This window comes from Podarcis pityusensis (assembly GCF_964106645.2).
Source record: "Podarcis pityusensis genome assembly, chromosome: 10".
In the NCBI taxonomy this organism is placed as follows: domain Eukaryota; kingdom Metazoa; phylum Chordata; class Lepidosauria; order Squamata; family Lacertidae; genus Podarcis; species Podarcis pityusensis.
In genome coordinates, this window is record NC_138035.1 from 20029304 (window position 1) to 20048640 (window position 19337).

General features: G+C 43.6%; 1 protein-coding gene across 1 annotated transcript in view; it reads left to right on the forward strand.

Annotated features, from left to right (window-relative positions):
* The first annotated feature begins 203 nt into the window (after nt 1-203).
* SLC6A12 (solute carrier family 6 member 12) overlaps nt 204-19337 on the forward strand; it is a 47693-nt gene continuing 28559 nt past the window's right edge. Inside the window, exons 1-7 of the mRNA XM_080971595.1 lie at nt 204-478; nt 8992-9203; nt 10316-10450; nt 12052-12192; nt 16066-16153; nt 16718-16850; nt 18772-18906. Coding sequence (XP_080827721.1) covers nt 8996-9203; nt 10316-10450; nt 12052-12192; nt 16066-16153; nt 16718-16850; nt 18772-18906 — 840 coding nt within the window. The 5' untranslated portion in view covers nt 204-478; nt 8992-8995. The remainder of the gene's footprint in view (nt 479-8991; nt 9204-10315; nt 10451-12051; nt 12193-16065; nt 16154-16717; nt 16851-18771; nt 18907-19337) is intronic.

The window sequence follows — 19337 nt, forward strand, 5'->3', positions numbered from 1 at the left end:
CTACGGAGTTAACTTCCTAGCAAGCACATTTATGACGGCACTGGTCGCATGTGTGAAAAACGCCCCCTCAGTGTTGTGAAATGATCACGGTCTCCACATTTTTGGCCTGCCTGCTGGCCTCCCTCCCGCCTTCTCCTCTCACTGCTTCATAAAGAGAAGTATTATAAGGCAATCTGAGAGAGAGAGGGGGGGGGCCCTTTCTCCCCCCTCTTCAGAAATGCATATACACACCCTGACCCTCCACCCACAAGAGAACTCTGGTGATAATTCGCTTGGAATATCTCATGTAAGGGGAGGGAAAAGAGGAGGAGAGAAAGAGGAGAGAGAAGGGTTTGTTTGCTCAGCCAACTCTCTCTCCCTCTCTCTTTAGTGGCTCCGGATTTGCTTTTTCCTTAATATTTTGTTGATGTTGTGGCATTCTCCAGCTGGTTTGCGGTGACCTAACAGGAACAAGACGGAGGCGTTTGTGGGACCTCGGGTGAGTGGCTTTTCCTTTTGCCTGTCACTGATTTTGGTGCCCTGATTCAGTCGGAGGAGCCTTGAGAGCCAGCACAATGCAACATGGGGAATTGTACTGGAGACAGCAATGCTTTGGCCCAGGGAGAGTAGACTAACAGCGCAATCCTAAGCCCCTCTGTGTTCAGGGGCCCCTCTGGCCCCATCGGCAATATACATTCAAAACAGCACCATGCCACTTTAAACAGTCACGACTTCCCTGCAAAGAATCCTGGGAGGTCTAGTTGTTGTGAGTGTTGTTAGGAGACCCCTATTCCCCAACATGCATAGTTACAATTTACAGAGTGATTTAACAGTCAACGCCTGTTCCCAGGGAATTCTGGGAAGTGCAGCTCCACGTGTGTCTAGGATTGCAAGCTGATAAAATGAATTGGCCTTGAGGGAACTCTAAGCAGGATTCCCCCCCCTTTTTTACACTCCTTTCCACTGGGGAGCCCTAAGGAAAATTGTGTTGGAGTAGGGATGGATGAGAAATCTGATTCAGTTCCCATTTGAAGATGAACCCACCAAAATTTCACTTTCTGAAACAATGTGCAAACTGAGACCCAGCCATCTTCTGAAATTCACACTTCTCTGAATTTTCAGTGCAGTTCTGCAGCCAAGTAATGCGTAACAAAAAAATGCATATACTTGGGTAAAAATGCACGTCAGTGGAAAACACCCGCAAAAATGTGCTATATTAAGGAAAATTGCTTTGCAAAATTGTGTATATTGGGAGAAATCCTCATTTAAAATGCTGGTGAATATTCACAAGGGCGATTTTAAAAAATCACACACTTATGTGGAAATGTGGAGAACTGAATTTAAGGTTGGAAAAATGGGGAGAAACTGAAATGAACAGGCTCCCTCATACCTAGTGATGGAAATGGAGAGGAACAGGGCAATGAAGAAGTTGTATGTGGGTGTGGAAGGACAGGCCATGACAGGGTCAAGCAATATGAATCACAGGCTGGAAATGAATTGTGAAACACTGTGGACTGAAGGCCCAGTGGTGTGTGTGTACATGTATGGAAAACAGGAGACCAGACTCCAATAATTTGTTTTCATTTCACTGAGGTTGAGAAATCACTGTGCTTCCCTGAAAACAAGCACCTTGGGGAAAACATGGTTTGGTGCTTGGTGTTTGTGTGAGAGCCAGGCTAATACCTCTGTGAAACAAATCTAGGCTCCTTGATACATTCTTTTTATTGCGCATCCATAATGATTTAGTCTCATGATGTTATTGGAGCAGTCATAAGCAATACCATTGGCACTTGCCAACGTTTTGGGGCAGGGATACTGCTCCTTTCACACCTCTTGCCCCCATGATAGAGGGGACCCAGGGCCATGGGAAATCAGTGCAATATTTGTGCATGCCTCGTGGTGTGCAAGCACGACATCAGCATACACGTTTGTGCCCATGCTTTTGCCCTCAAATGAGCACACATCAGCCCTGTGCTGGCCCACACATGAGGCAAGGTGAGGCGACTGCCTTGGGCAGCAGAATTCATGGGGCAGCAGATTCCAATGTATATCTTTATTTCCCACCCCCTCTTGTTCCTGATGTAGCTTTTCATGCACCAATTTTTTCCCTGGTGGAGAGGAGGATGCCGTTCTGTGGCTTGCCTCAGGCACCCAAATGTCTTGAGCAAGCCGTGCATCATCCCATGCGGGGTTTATTGCTGCATATATCAATTTGTCTGTATGTGAGCCTGCAGCAGATAATTTAAGAGAGTTCCTAAAGGAAGTCCCTTATCTATTGACCTTAATATTGCTGCTGTGAGCACAGTTGTGCCACTCCTTCAACTAGCAATTGCTGATACACGGTGTCAAACCTTGGACTTTACCTCTGGGGCTGTTCCTCAACCTGGCTTGGCAGGCCTATTCTGAACACTGGCAAAGAGAGTTGCTTCCATAGAGATGTAGGCAGAGATTAACTTGGCCAAAAGTCACTTGGGATGAACTGCAAACGTCTCGATTGTTTAGCAAATTGACTCTCTCACCTGCATAGGTGTGCAGCAGGACAGCCCACCCACCACAGGGAATTATGGGCAGTCCAGAGTGCACTGTTGATGATCCCTCATCTCAACCAGTGCCATCATCTGAGCCAATCAGTTTCTTAAGCTTAAGCCAAGAAAGAGTATTCTCTATAAGACTGAATATCAATATACATATCAAGACTTTGAGATTAGACTACTGAAGAAGCCTGGAAAACTATCTTGGGAGTGTGGTACCTGAAGGCCCCAGTAAAAGGGCCCCATCGGGGGCGAACAGCGGCCTCTTGATTACTTGGACTGCCAAGGCAAAACAGGTGCAAAACGCCGGCACCCTGTCATCTACAACTTTATTGTCTACAACTTCATTAACATCTATCTACAACTCCACTAGCATCTCTCGGTATTGTGAATAACACCGAACTTACCTTTTGTTGGTATCTTTATGAACTTATCTAAAAGACTGAGTTAAGCATTTGAAAAATCTATTGAAACCAGACATTGTAAGTTCATCTTAGGTTGGTAGTTTGCAACTCTCTGTGGCTTTGTTTATGTTTTGCATTTTTCTCAGAAGGTTGATAAAGTATGTATAATTATTGTTCTGTGTATATTAATTGCCAGCGTGTTGCATGAGTTGCACTACATCATCTGAGACAGGGCTGTGCCAAACCAAACATTTAGGAATCCCAAGCAGCCTCCCCTTTTAATGAAGCAATTGGTGGCGGTGCTGGTGGTGGGGAACCCTGGTGTTATAGCCATATCTCTGTTTAGAAGTAATCCTCACCGAGTTAGATGGGACCTACTCTCATGTAAGTATGTATAGGACCACAGCAGCCAAAAATGTATTTGCTCTGGGCTTTGATGAGCTAGGATAAGAATGGTTGCTAACTTGTTAATAGAATCATAGAACCGTAGACTTGGAAGGGAACCCCAGGTGTGATCTAGTCCAACCCCCTGCAATGCAGGAATTTCAAATAAAGCATTCAAGACAGATTTCCATCCAACCTCTGCTTTAAAATCTCCAAGGAAGGAGAATCCTTTATAGTCATCTCCATTGCGTTGGTATATCTTTTATTCGATTTTGTTGATTTTATTGCTGCATGTATGAACAGGAATTGAAGGCATGAGTGTGCTACTGTGCAATCCTCTGCATATTTACTTAGGAGTAAATCCTATCGAGTTTGCTTACTCCCAGGTAAGTGTGCATGGGATTGAAGTTTTAATTAAGGATCCCAAAGTGCAATCTGCAAACTCAAAATGGAAGGTCCCCTGCCTTCCATTTCAGAAATGGTCATTCTTTCTAGACTAGCTCTTATAGTATCCATACATAGTATCCTTGGGGGGGGGGGAGGTGTTTTGCAAAATTTCTGGAAATGGGAATGCAGAGTCCTCCCCTTAGGAGTCTAGTCTAAAGGCAGCAATATATACTGCATACAAACTCTTATAATGTAAACCTGATACCCTTGTCTTATACGGACAAACTTTGTGAATGGACTGCTGTCTCTCTTTAAAAAAAATTTATACAGCCGAGGGAGACCCAATTTGGATTGGAATGGTGGTGCTATGGCTGCTGGAGGTGAGGAAATGCAACACATTTTTAAAAAAGGATGAAAGAGGGTGCAGATTTGAATACATTTTGCATATGCTAATTTATACCTATAAATGTGGATTTAGGAACACATACACACACACACTTATAAAATAATCAAAAACAAATGCATCACACCATACTGGGAAAGACTGTGACTAGAGGCACTTGCAGGCTTGCAATTTTCAGGTGGGATGCATAAAAGGTAAAGGGACCCCTGACCATTAGGTCCAGTGGCCAGTGGCGTAGCGTGAGTTGTCAGCACCCGGGACAAGGCAAGTAATTTGCGCCCCCTAACCCGTGGATTTGCGCCCCCTAACCCTAACCCCCAGAAGTTGCTCCCGGTGCGGCCGGCCCCCCCTGCACCCCCCACGCTACGCCACTGCCAGTGGCATATGATTCTGGGGTTGCGGTGCTCATCTCGCTTTACTGGCCGAGGGAGCGGCGTACAGCTTCCAGGTCATGTGACCAGCATGACTAAACCGCTTCTGGCGAACCAGAGCAGCGCACGGAAACCCGTTTACCTTCCCACCGGAGCGGTACCTATTTATCTATTTGCACTTTGATGTGCTTTTGAACTGCTAGGTTGGCAGGAGCAGGGACCGAGCATTGGGAGCTCACCCCATCCTGGAGATTCGCACCACTGACCTTCTGATCGGCAAGCCCTAGGCTGTGTGGTTTAACCCACAGCGCCACCCGCGTCCCTTGTGGGATGCATACAAACCAGCAAACTCAGGTTGCACAATTATAGTTGAATGGGAGGTCCTGCGTTACCAGCCAACTTTCCTGAAATTGCAGACTTTTTGCAGTAAATAAAATGAAGGGGGAATGGAAAACGAGCAAGGTCCCAACCAAAGAAGAATGGTAACTGATGGAATACGCACAGCTTGCAGATTTAGCATGTAGAATAGGATAACGTGAAGAATGTAAGTTTAAAGAAGTCTGGAAAATGTTTACTGAATATATGGGTGAAAATTGTGTTCATTTAAAAATGCTGGTAGCATTGAGATAAATTCAACAGTGTATATAAGTTTTGATGGATGTAACAATAGATTACTGAATGGTTTGGTTCATGTAAAATATGCAGGGATGTATGATATGCAAAATGAACCATGGAAAGAGAAGAAGGGAAGTCATTGATTTAAGGTTGTTTAAATGGTTATTTTGAGATGTATATTAGAAAATTTAATGATTATATATATATATATATATATATATATGGAACTGCACATGCACACATGCGCCTGCAGGCGCATGGATCCCTACCTTTCCATCTAGGCATGCAAGAGGCAAGATCCTATTCCTGCACCAGCAAAAGGTGAACCAAAGCACAGACCAGAGGTGGGGAAAGGTGTAGTCTGGGGAGTGGGTATGGGCTGGAGAGAGTCCTGAGGGCCAGTTAGAGAAGCCTTGAGGGCCACATTTGACCTCCAGTTGGCTTGAGGTTCCCCATGTTGTAGATTGTGCAGGGATTTCCATCAGTTTGTCCATTCCAATTCCGATTCTTGTCTACAGAGCTCAGCAAGCCCAGGTCCATCCCTGTAGAGGCGCCAGTAAGGAATGGCGCTGATGAATCCTACAAACAGAGAGACACAATTCAGGCTTTAATCATACTGGACATATGACTTGGGAGTGCTTTGCAAGCGTCATGCCACATTATACGAAGCGCTTAAAATAGTCTTCTTAACAATTTCATAGTGGTCTGTGAATTTTGCAATGATAAATCGATCTACAGAACTCCCCTTTCTCCTCTTGCCTTTAAAAAAATAAGATATAGGAAGCTGACTTATAACACATTCTGGCCAATAGGCTCATCTAGCCCAGGGCTGTTTATCCTGACTGGCTGCTGTTCTCCAGGATTTCTCTGGCAGAAGTGATTAAACCTTGGATTTTGTACATACTAAGTATGTACTTTTGGGGAAAGTTGCAGGAACTTTGAATTCTGATTCCTGCAGTGGTATGGATTTTCTGAAAAATTCTGAATGGGGAAATTTTCCAGTAGTTTTTGCTGATGTAAACAACCCTGTACAAATCTACATAAGGTAGTTTGCACCAAAAATGTTCCTGATGCCCCAGAGAGGGATCCAATTTAGCACGTTTGCTTTACTTGCATTTATATGCAGTAAACAAAGTCAAAAACTTTTGAAACTGCCAAGCTGGCTTAATATTATATTTGCACTTGGCACCCATTCATTTCTACTAACAAACTTATTAAATGGACAAAAAAGAATTCTGCAGAAAAGAATCTGCTCCGCATCGCTGTAAGACCGTCAAGGTTTGTGCTTCATCAGAACAAGTGTCTGATCGAGTGTTCTCATAATGCAAGTAAATAGTTATAAAAACAGGTTGGCTATGGAGATAGGCTTTGTTTTCATCCCTAATAAGCAAATAAATTGAAGTTAGATCTTCTGCTGTCTGCCCATAATGACATTACTAATAAGCGTTGTCCGAAGCACTGCTCTGCTTGATGATTTGCATTTGGCAGACGCAAATTGGAATGCGGTGAAGACTGTGACAGTTCAGAACAGGTTCCATTACAAAGCATTGGCTTGCGTTCACTTGACAAGCCATGGAGCTCTGACGAGATGGAGGAGGCATCTGCGCTGAACAGGCATTTTCCTTAGCTGATCAGCCAGATGGCATGTTTGCAACAGATCTGGATACAGCAGATGACTCTCTTAGCAATTTGAGGATCTTGGAGAAGCAGGGTGGTGTGTGTGTGTGTTTGCAAACAGTGAAGCTGATCCTCAGTGCAGCAGGTGGCAGGCCACCAGTGAAAAAGGACAAGGTGAAAATAGGGTTCATTGGGTCAGGGTCATTATACAGCAAGCATATCAGGTTTGCTGACACATGCGAGGCACAGACATGGGAAGGCAATATGGGATAGGACAAGGAGGAGAAGAAGAGAAGAAGAGTTTGGATTTGATATCCCGCTTTATCACTACCCGAAGGAGTCTCAAAGCGGCTAACATTCTCCTTTCCCTTCCTCCCCCACAACAAACACTCTGTGAGGTGAGTGGGGCTGAGAGACTTCAGAGAAGTGTGACTGGCCCAAGGTTACCCAGCAGCTGCGTGTGGAGGAGCCGAGACGCAAACCCGGTTCACCAGATTACAAGTCTACCCTCTTAACCACTACACCACACTGGCTCTCCACACTGGAGAGGAGGGTGCAGGGCCTGGGATGGAGGAGAGGAAACAGGAGTGAGGGAAAAAGGGGAAAAACACAAATAGTTTTGTGTGTTGCCACCATCCAGCTTCCTGTGGCGGCCCCTCCCTACAATTGCTGCCGCAGGGATTTCTGAGGGAGCATCTTGCCCTGAGGAGAGAAGCAGAAACAACTTCAGGAGTCAGGCTTCCTGCTGCCTTATATAAAGTTTAAAAAGAAAAGATGCTCATTGTAAGGAACTTACACAAAGTGTCTTGTGAGTTCTGCCTAAAAAGTGGTATATAAATATCTGGAATGAATGAAAAACGGTGCCTTGTAGGAAGGGTTATTGTATGCCTTGTGGTGGTGCTGTTGGGGTCGTCAAGAGAAACTGAAGTTTTTAAATCTTGTCTCACTGCAATTTATCTTATGGTTAGGTATTTGGGATTTTTTAAAATACAAGTTCAGAATTTGAATCACTGCAATTCAAAAATTCTGAGTTCAAATTGCACATATAAACCACACTATTTGAGTTTAGTCTTCGGATTGAATTAAATATTGGTGTGTTATAATTGTGCAGGTAGTAGGATGCGCACTGGGTTTTTTTATTTGCAGTGATGAATTTTCTTCAGGTTTTTAATCGTATACAAAAATGGCTTCACAGATATAAATTAGCTTGCTTTTCACTAATATTGCTTTTACTGATAGATGAAAGTTCTCAAGGTTACTACCAGGGCAAGCCTATATTTGCCTAAGCTGTTGCGAATTAGACTGAAGTGATGCAAAGCTTCTGAGGAATGGTTCAGCTAGATAAGGATTATAGAATCCGCTACTTCTGGTTAAACAGTTACATTCAAAGTTTTAAATTTTAGTTTCATTTCATTTTCTTTTCTTTCTTTCTTTCTTTCTTTCTTTCTTTCTTTCTTTCTTTCTTTCTCAAACTCTGGCCATTGCTGATTCACATAGATGTGAAGAAGTGGTTTTAGACCAGTGAGGGCTGTGGACTGAATCCAATGTAAGCCATAATTGGGGTAGACCCATTGGAATAACGGGCATGACTTAGGTGTACAATGAATAGAGTAGATACAACCCTGTATCATTTTCCCCACAAAGGTCCGCCTCAAGTAGCAATTTCAGTAGTCTATATTTCTCATTTTTCCAACCTTAAATTCAGTTCTCTACATTGCTGCATATAATAATAATAATAATAATAATAATAATAATAATAAAATGTGTGTACCTGCTATACCTGCAGGCCTCAGGTTGTTGTTATTTTTTTAAAAGATCCTCATGAAAATTCACCAGCATTTTAGTGCAAATTTCACTGAATAAATACATTTTTGCATGTGGTTTTGACTAATGTACACATTCTTTGCTGATAATTTCACCTAAAATAATGCACTTTTGGATGTTATTTTCATGAATATATTTATTTTTATGCCCATCATCTCTAATATATGCATTTTTTTAAATTTTGAAGGATGGCTGTGTTTTAGTTCTCATGTTATTTTGGAAAGTGCAGATTCAATAGATTCACCCTTAGATGCAAACTGGATCCAATTTCACCCCCCAGCCCCCCTTATTTTCACTGGCTCACTCCTTGGTTCATGCTCACCTTGAACATAAGAAACTGTTTGGACAAAGCAAAGCAAAGCAAAGCAAAGCAAAGCAAAGCAAAGCAAAGCAAAGCAAAAAGCTTGAAAGGAATCCTATGAGAATTCCCCAAGTCATGTGACCTGCCTTCCCCTCTGCCATCCCTTGCCCTTCAGAGCCATGGAAAGCAAAGGACCTTGGGATGCGGAATCCAGTGGGATTATGGTTGTGCCAGCGGTAGAAGAAAAGCCAGAAGAGAGGAAGGATGAGCTTGAGGACAGAGGACAGTGGACCAACAAAGTGGAGTTTCTACTGTCTGTGGCTGGAGAGATCATTGGTCTGGGCAATGTATGGAGATTCCCTTATCTCTGCTACAAGAACGGAGGTGGTAAGTGCACAGCATCCATAATTTTTCTAGTGCCCTTTATTTCATTGTAGCCATTGGTCATCAGGAAACAATAAAAAAAACAATCGTAGCAGCGCATTTTAAGCTTGCAATGCAGCAAGCCATATGCAATATGCAGACTAAACATAAAACTCACTATAAAATTTATGACGTGCAATGAAGAAACTAATTAAAAATATATCAGATTAAAAAAATGTCATTAGATAATATGGTCCCCTTAGCAGCTGCTAATCATATTTTGTGCAGCAGATTTATTGCAAAGAGGACTATTTTATGAGCTAGATATTTGTCACATGGTAGATAACAGATTTCCACAGCCTTGCACAAGATAGTTTTTTTTCAGAAACTGTGCAATCATTTTTGTATGTCAAAGAACTGTGAGCTCAGTTCACCCCCTCCCCAGTGGTGGCACCAGAATTTTTTGGGGGGAGGAGGACACACATAAGGGGCATAATATATCTCTAGGTGGATTAGTTGTGTCCCACATGATCACTGAAAAAAATAGTAGCATATGTTATTGACAGGAGTCCAGCCAGTGGGAGAGGTGAGCACCTTGCTTGGGTGGGTGCTTGCCTCCCTTGCCCCCTGTTGAGAGAGGGGGGAAGTAGCTGGGGGTGTTTTAGAACAGAGAAGAGGTAGTCAGCATAAGGATTCCACTTCCTCGCTGCTTCTCTGCTCTCGATTGTCACTGCTCTCTATTTTGTAAAAACAAAAAATGGTGATGGAACTCTAATACAGTCGTACCTTGGAAGTTGAATGGAATCCATTCCGGAAGTCCTTTTGACTTCCAAAATATTCAGAAACCAAAGTGCGGCTTCTGATTGGCTGCAGGAAGCCCTGTCGGATGTTCAGGTTCCCAAAAATGTTCCCAAACCGGAACACTCACTTCCGGATTTGCGGGGTTCGGGAGCCAAAACGTTTGAGAACTAAGCTGTTTGAAAACCAAGGTACAACTCTTAATGTGCATTTGTGGAGGCAGCTATTTTGCAAGATCATTAATCCACCCCTGTGAAAATATCACTTTCCCCTCTTTTTAACAAAGGTGTTAATAATGAATTTGCTTCAGCATCTCTCTCTGCTCTCTTTCCCCACAGGTGCCTTCTTCATCCCATACCTCATATTCCTCTTTGCTTGTGGGATCCCAGTATTCTTGCTGGAGACAGCCCTTGGGCAGTATACCGGTCAGGGTGGGATCACTGCCTGGAGACGGATCTGCCCTATCTTTGAAGGCAAGTTGGTAGTACAAGGGAAATCCTGGTAGCTTTCTGCCAAACACGCACTGTACTTTTTGATCTAATTCCATCTGAGCTCCCCTGCTACAGGGCATGGCTCAGAGCCAACTGCCGTTGTACCTGTTCAGAACTGCAGTCTAAGTCAAAAGGGCGAGTCATTCTGAAGTGTAGATATTGGAGGCAGAGCTGGTTCTCAATACAGAGTCAAAAGGTGGTGGCAAAGGAGCAGCCAGAAGCAGAACAAGTTTAAAACTGCGGAGCCCCTGCCAAGGCAGGTGTGAAAGGGCAGATATTCAGAGGAGGAAGAAGCAGTGACGGCAACAAGGAACCACAAGTCTGCAAGTCTTTCTGCGTTTAAGATAAAAACGTGAGCTCCCTGTTTGCAGCAGCAGTGAGGCGTTGAAGGGAGAGGTGATTTCATGCAAGGCGTTTATGCTAGGAGTGGCAGGTTATGCTGCAGAGATACAAACTGATCCTGTACAACAGGGAACCTCATGCAAAGGGCCAAAAGTGGCCCTCCAGGTCTCTCTGCCCGGCCCTAGGAACTCTCCACAGGCCACACCCCTCATGGCCATTGCTTCACCCCCAAGTGGTTTTGCCTGCCTGGAATGTGTCCCTGAATTCTAGTAATGTTTCTTGCTTGCCTGGATGGAGGATAGAGGGGTACTGGATAGACTTACTGTCTCTGAAAATTTTTACACATCACTTGGGAAGACAGGCAAACTAATACCAGTGTACTAGAAGCAGCAAAGATCACAGTGTTGAAACAATGATTCTTCAACATCAACTTTGTTGGGACTGGTCATGTTGTGCGGTTGCCTGATTATCGTCTTCTAAAGCAACTACTCTATTCCAGACTTAAAAATGGAAAGCGTAATGCTGGTGGGTCAACAAAAGAGGTTTAAAGACTGTCTCAAGGCAAATTTTTAAAAATGTAGTATAAACACCAACAATTGGAAACACTTGCCTGCGAGCGCTCCAATTGGAGAAAAGCCTTTACCCAAGGTGTAATGGGCTTTGAAGACACTCAAACTCAGGACGCAAGGGAGAAACATGCTAAGAGGAAGGCACACTTGGCTAATCCACACCGTGATCAACTCCCACTTGGGAACTAATGTCCCCACTGTGGAAGGATGTGTGGATCCAGAATTGGCCTCCACAGTCACTTACGGACTCACTGTTAAAACCATGTTTATGAAAGACAATCTTACTCGGCTACGTGTGATCGCCAAAGAAGAAGACTCTACAAATATGAAATTTGCATCCATTGATGTGCCCACTGTGAAGCAATGGTTATGCCCTCCACAGGCATGTGGATCTCACCTGCCTTCAGACCAGAGTTGGGGAACTAGTGACCTTCTGGACGTTGCTGGACTCCAGTTCCCATCAGCCCCTGTGAGCACGGCCTGGGATGATGGCAGTGACATCTGGAGATCCACAGCTTCCCCATCTCTGCTTCTGGCCAGTCTCTGAACTATGTTTGGTCCTATCAGTAACTGAAAACCTAGGTCTTTTTCAATCACAGCTTGACAGGAAATTTTGGCCCCTTTTTGTCTGTTTTTAACCATCACCTTTATCTCTCTCTCTCTCCCACTCAGGAATTGGCTATGCTTCCCAAGTCATCGAATCATTCCTGAATGTCTACTACATCATCATATTGGCTTGGGCCCTGTTCTACCTATTTAACTCCTTCGCTGCTGTTCTACCCTGGGCCAGCTGCAGTAATACCTGGAACACAGGTATGACTCTGGCAAGATGCCACCTCCTGCATGGCTTTCTGAAGAAATGGAATTGTAGTTCTTACTTTGCTACATAGGTTCAGGTGCAAGATACGTTGGCACACGAAATTAAAAATGCAAATCCTTTTTCTCACCCTGTTGCTGGTGAAAATATAATAAGCAATTGACAATTTAAAGTAGCAAAAAATATTGGCATTTGAATATTGTCATTTCTGATGTGACATTTGTGTCCATTTATTCTTTTGCGTAGACTGACTGGTTAGTCCTATGTAGGACATTATTGGCAGATGATAACATAAACTGGGTTGTATCCAATGCTACTCAGAATAGACTTATGGAAATTAATGTACATGGCTAACTTAGGCCCATTAATTTCAACGGGTCTGTTCTGAGTTAGGACCTAGATGGGCAGGTGAATGAACCTCAGATGTTGTGGTTGATACTATTGGAAGAATTCAAAGGCTATCCCAAATCTGTTGGCTGAGGTTTCTCCATCATTCTCTGCCTAAGGTTAGGGATGGCTCTGGACCAAGGCAACCTAGCGCTTGTGATACGTCTTTGTCTTGTCTTTGAGAAGTTTTGATACTGCCTATTTTCTCTCTGAGCCCAATCAAGATGATAGAGATGTGGGGTGTACCTTTATTTTTATTTTTTTAAAAAAGACCTCATGATGTCTTGGAAAGAAAAAACCTTGTGTGAAGAGGTTCCTTACAAGGTTGTGGCTGTTTTAATCTCATGAGTGCAACTCCCAGAGAGTGGTTTTTGTTTTTGTTTTGCTTTTGGGGGTGTGGGGGAAAAAAGAGAGAGGAAATACTCACTGCCCATTCTTCTCTTTGCTTTCCTCCTTAGATATGTTGTAGTCAATTTTGTTCTGAGTAAAAAAAAAAAAGTCTAGTTCTTTTCCCTTAAAGCCTTTGTGTGCCTGGCTGGTTCCTGGCTTTGTGGACAGCCTTTCTGTGAGCTGAACATGACCTTCTGAACTCATGACTGAAAGGATAAGAATGTTGTACCACTGACCTCCTCACATGGCAATAAACACTGCAAACCCCCCAGCCTGCCTCTCTCTTTCAAGTCGCTGAAGAGACCAGAGTCTCATGCAGTGGGGCTGTGAACTGTACCTTTGTACACTCAGCCTTTGCTTTATTTCATTTTATTCAGAATCCACAGGGCCCTGGAGAAGCAAGGCCAGAGGTTCCACCTGGCCTCTGAATGCCTCTTGCCTTCTGTTACAGTCTTTTGCCTCTTTCTCTGCAGGCGGGAACAAGTGTATCCATGTTACAAATCGCCATTTTCCTTTTACTCATACCAGGCATTTAATTTTTAATGACATCTTAAGGCTCTGATCCCTGTTCCCAGTCTGGAGGTGGCCTTCCCTTCACAAATTTCCAAGTAGGGCACCCACACCACAAGTTAACAGCATATCCAGCGCATATCTGAATAGCATGTTGTTGTTGTTTAGTCATTTAGTCATGTCCGACTCTTCGTGACCCCATGGACCAGAGCACGCCAGGCACTCCTGTCTTCCACTGTCTCCCGCAGTTTGGTCAAACTCATGCTGGTAGCTTCGAGAACACTATCCAACCATCTCGTCCTCTGTCATCCCCTTCTCCTTGTGCCCTCAATCTTTCCCAACAGCAGGGTCTTTTCCAGGGAGTCTTCTTTTCTCGTGAGGTGGCCAAAGTATTGGAGCCTCAGCTTCACAATCTGTCCTTCCAGTGAGCACTCAGAGATGATTTCCAAATAATAACGGGAACTGTGGTTTGTTAATGGTGCTGGGGAATGGCATCTCTGTGAAGGGGAAACTATAGTTCCCAGAATTCTTTGAGGGAGGGTAGTCATGTGCTTTAAACTTGCTTTAAATGTGTGATGTGGATCTGCCCATAGTTTGTTAATTTTAGACTCTTCATGGTCCTCCCTTGGGGGGGGGGGGAAGCAGGTGAAGATTATCTCTTTATAAATGGCCATGGGTAAAATGTCACTTACTTTAAAATGGAGTAAGCCAGCCCTGCGGCATTTGGGGTCCTTCATGCTCACGGTGCTGTGGTCTAAACCACTGAGCCTCTTGGGCTTGCCGATCAGAAGGTCAGCGGTTTGAATCCCCATGACGGAGTGAGCTCCCGTTGCTCTGTCCCTGCTCCTGCCAACCTAGCAGTTCGAAAGCACGCCAGTGCAAGTAGATAAATAGGTACCACTGCAGCGGGAAGGTAAACAGCGTTTCCGTGTGCTCTGGTTTCCGTCATGGTGTTCCGTTGCACCAGAAGTGGTTTAGTCAAGCTGGCCACATGACCCGGAAAGCTGTCTGTGGACAAACACCGGCTCCCTTGGCCTGAAAGTGAGATGAGTGTGCAACCCCATAGTCGCCTTTGACAGGACTTAACCATCCAGGGGTGCTTTACCTTTTACTGTTGGAGGCAGTATGCCTCTGAATATCTGAATGGTTGCTGGGATTGGAGGTGGGCAGAGTGTGATGTGAAACTCAGGACCTTCTTTGCAGATTTTCTGTGGGCTTCTGGTTTGCCACTGAGAGAAGAGGGTGATGGACTAGGCTGGACTTTGGCTTGGCTCAGCAGGGCTATTATTATTATTATTATTATTATTATTATTATTATTATTCCACCCATTTGACAGGGTTGCCCCAGCCACTCTGGGCAGCTCCCAACAAAATATTAAAAACACGACAAAACATCAAACATTAAAAACTTTCCTGTACACTTTAGTTCTTATCCCACCCTAGAGGCATTACCAAAAGAGAGGACCCATATTTGATTTTTAGATTTATATAAATCTGAAGATTTATATACATAGAGGCAATTTTGAAATTATCACTTAAAAATGAATGCAACACACCCAATGCTTTTGGGGGTATTTTTTTTAAAAAAGAGAGGTGCTGTATTGGTGTGTGTGCCAGAACACAATGGCTGTCAAGGGCAACAAAGAAAGAGGTGATGGTCCTCTGTGCTGATTTGTACCACCACCCAAAAAAAAACCACAAAAAACAAAAAAACCAACCACTGCATGAATTTCCCACAATATTGGGAAAGAAAGTGACCAAGTGTCTTGGGCGGCTGCTCAGTCTGCTGTCCAGGCACTAAGTGTTGATGGGCAATGTCAAAGTCCTGACTGCTCTCTCTTCTTGTGGTTCTTCTGCACTTTTAGCATGGACATCTCTTCAGATAGAGAGAGGGCACCTTCAAACAGAGATCTGCCCTTTCTAAAAGTAAGACACAGAGCCACCCTATGAGAGAGAGAGTGAGAGAGTGTGTGTGTGTGTGTGAGTGTAGGGGGCGGTATTGACACCTGCCCCATGGTCTTGCCTTGATGGCACCACTGCAAGAAAGGTTCAGTCCTGCTTCTCCAAATGATCGAGAAGCGAGGATGTTTTCTTGTGAATGTCTTTCCTTCCAAAAATAGGATGATGATGATGATTGCTTTATGTTCAACATTTGCTAATTCCTGCTCCTTTTCTTGCATTTCCTCTTGGGGCTTTCATTACTCATTTAAAATACGTTGTTAGCTTCTATCACCACCACTGCTAGATGCTCTGCGACTTACTTCCCTCTCCAGGAATTTCACCAATAAACTTCTCTCTCTCTCGCAGCTCCTCCCCACCATGTGTAAGTGAGGGTGGACTTGAATGAATCCAAAGCGATGACAGAAGGCGAGTGTGTGGGGGAAAGGAGGAGGGGAAACGGGAGTTTGTATCTGTGTTGCTCAGTAATAACTTGCATACCACAAACATCTGGATTCTGTATAAATAAGGAGCTGCCATTTCCTTCTGAAACTCTGGGCAGGGGAGGGTTCTGGTCAAAGTCAGGCCAGAATGTTGTTGGAGCGCTGCAGACTCTCACCCAATTGCTTTCCCCTTTTCCACAGCTCTTTGTGTGGACTTTCTGAACAGCTCAAGTTTGGAGGACAATATCATGCCAGCTAACGCCACCTCTCCAGCCATTGAGTTCTGGGAGTATGTATTCAGATTTTTCTGATTCCTTTCCCCCCACAGTATAATTTAAAGGCAGGAGACTTTTGAATGTGGCCTCTGTAATGTTCCAGCAAAAGGAAGTTACAAGGAGTATGCACAGAACCTCATGAGTTTATTGACAGGGGCACGAAAAAAAAGTCAGGGATTGGACAAGGATGTGAACATTTGTACGCCTCAAGTTCTGTGCAAGATAAAAAGGCTAAATGTCCACTGTCCAAAGGAGGGGAAACCATGCAATGTGATGAGCGGGGAGGGGAAGTCTGTGGAAAGAGGGCGATGGCCATTGCTCAAGATAATAAGATAAATTGAAACCAAGTACAAAGATCAAATGGAGGAAGATGAAGGAAAGTCGTTTAGCAGTCGTTTAGTTTAGTCGTTTAGTCGTTTAGTCGTTTAGTCGTTTAGTCGTAAGTGATGGGTTCTAAAGGAAACCGACTATATGGGGGTATAAGCAAAAATAATCAGGAAGGGGCTGAAGTTGGCTAATAGTGAAATGTCAGGCTTGGGACATCACCCTGTAGCTCGTCTTTTAATCTGCACTGGCAGGAGGAGAGTCTTGGGAATAACGGATGGGATACATAATCTGGGCACCGTGAGGTGGGAACTGGCTCTCTGTCTCCTGCTGGCCTGGATCATCTGCTACTTCTGCATCTGGAAAGGAGTCAAGTCCACTGGCAAAGTAGGAGCAGCTGTGTGCTTTTCACTTCCTAAAATGTATTGATCTGACCTGTCAGGTTCCCTGTGTCAAAGGAGGAGCAGAAAGGAAGAGGGAGGAGACCCAAGGGTCAATTTCTTTCTTTCTTTCTTTCTTTCTTTCTTTCTTTCTTTCTTTCTTTCTTTCTTCCTTCCTTCCTTCCTTCCTTCCTTCCTTCCTTCCTTCCTTCCTTCCTTCCTTCCTTCCTTCCTCTCTCTCCCTCTCTCTCTCCGATAATATTTTTTTATTAGTTTTCAATTGCAATAATCCAATAATAGCCTCATTATACATAGCTGTCAACTTTCCTCTTTCCTTGCAAGGAATCCTATTTGGAATAAGGGAATTTCCCTTAAAAAATGGGAAACGTTGCCAGCTATGTCATTATAACAATGCCAAATTATAATACAATTACTAATACCAAAGGTTCAGATGCCAAATTATGTAATTTAGGTGCCCCCCCATGCTAGAATTGATGGTTTGATGATTTACTTTATTTTAGTGTTCCAAAATCTTATTAATTTCAATTGCACTCCAGTCAAAATAGCAATCCCTTATACAACAACTGCAATATTAACAACTTCTATTCGTATAGACACATTAAACGATTTATAAATCAACAGGTGAAGCATTCAAACTATATCCTTGTTCTTCCTGTGTGTGGCAATTATTCTGTCCATGTTGTTTCTTTCTGTCCTGGTTGCTGTTGTTCTCCTTCATGCCTTGGGTGGAGCTAATATCCCATTGTTGTTTCAGACGTTCTCCATTGCTCTGTCCCGTGCTTGATTGTTCTGCAACTTCAACAGCAGCTGCAAAAATCACAGTGTCCCAATAAATAACCTGTTTTTGGCATTTCCCCCGTCTCAGCCTGGGAAGGAGAGTGATCTGCAAATAACTCAGTAATGACCTGATCAACTCCTTGGCAAGCTCGCAGATTCCTTTCATCTCTCCGTTCAGCCGAAGATAAACCCGAGGGTCAATTTCAGGTAGCATCACCTACCATGTGTGGTGATGTTATGGCAAGGTGCATTCCAGCATCCTTGGCTCACAGCATGCTCATGTTGGAGGCAGGGAAATGTGCAGTGCTCTGTCACCCAAGGATGCTGGGTAATTTCACACATAATATTAGTTCACATGTTATGCTAAGCCATGGTTTAGTGTAAATGTGTGGGCTCTGGAAGAGGAGATGGCAGGTGCTTTGCTTCTGCCTGGTGGTTCTACTACAGAGCTGAGCTAAGCCATGGGTTGGTTTAGAGAGTTGTCTGAACCCAGGCTTGTGATTTAGCTCTCTCTAGACTAACCAAGGTTTGTCTGATGGATTATGTCTTGTAATCTGAAACCATGAGCGTGGTTTAGTGCAGTGCAGTGCAGTGAAGCAAAGCAGCTGAATGACTGAGGAAAAGCAAAGCAGCCACCTTCTCCTGATCCAGAAGCCTATGCACATTCACACTAAACCATGGCTTGGCTTAGAGTGATATGTGAACATAGTTATTTTGCTTGAGTTGATTGGCAGTTCTGACTGCCAATGAGACGTCCCTAAATGTCACCTGCTTTTAACAGCAGCAACAATAGTTCTTTTTTGTTAAAAAAAAAGTTTTTGCTCAGCCCAAGATAAAATAATCTGTTTTAGCACCTTTAAAACGCCCAGTGAATTTAGTTGTTTCATTGTTATAATATTCCCATAATATTGCTGTAACTGTCATACCTTTCTTCAGGGTTATGTATGTTTAAGTACCTAGTACTAACCTTATTATTTCTATATTCCCCCTGCATGGGTTGATTGTGTCTTGGATCTTAGTATGTTGTAAATAAGCTCCACTTTCTCAGATTACCTTCCTTCTCTAACCCTGATCACAGTCCTAAGTCCAGGAGGATTTTGTCTCTACATCTCCATTCTGCTTACCTGCAGGTGGTCTACTTCACTGCCACATTTCCTTACCTGATGTTGATTGTTCTGCTGGTTCGAGGAGTCACTCTTCCTGGTGCAACCGAAGGGATTCTGTTCTATTTGAAGCCAGACATTTCAAGACTAGCAGATCCCCAGGTGAGTTTATGGCTGATTCTGATCTGATGGGCTTGAATTTGGTGGCTAGAAATCACAAGATCTGATTTTTCTTCTCCATACCTACCTGAAGAACCAAAGATCTAAGAACATGATTAAACCAGTAGAATAAAATGTCCACGCAAACATAAAATATTACATATTAAAGAGGATGGGGAAAATCTGTCAGTTTCTCTCAGTTTCTCATTTTTTCCGAGCTTAAGTTCATATTTCTGCATCAGTTTGGATATATTTTTATTTTTAAAAAAGAATCCTCATGGACAAAAATATCTAGGTCACACAGGGCAACCTTGCTCCCTCTAAAGCAGTTTTTAGCATTCCACCTTAAAGGCAACAGCCCTTTCTAAAGGGCAGCAGAGGTTTACTCTAGCACGAGGACTGCTGTTTGCCAGAATATTTTAAAATATGGATAT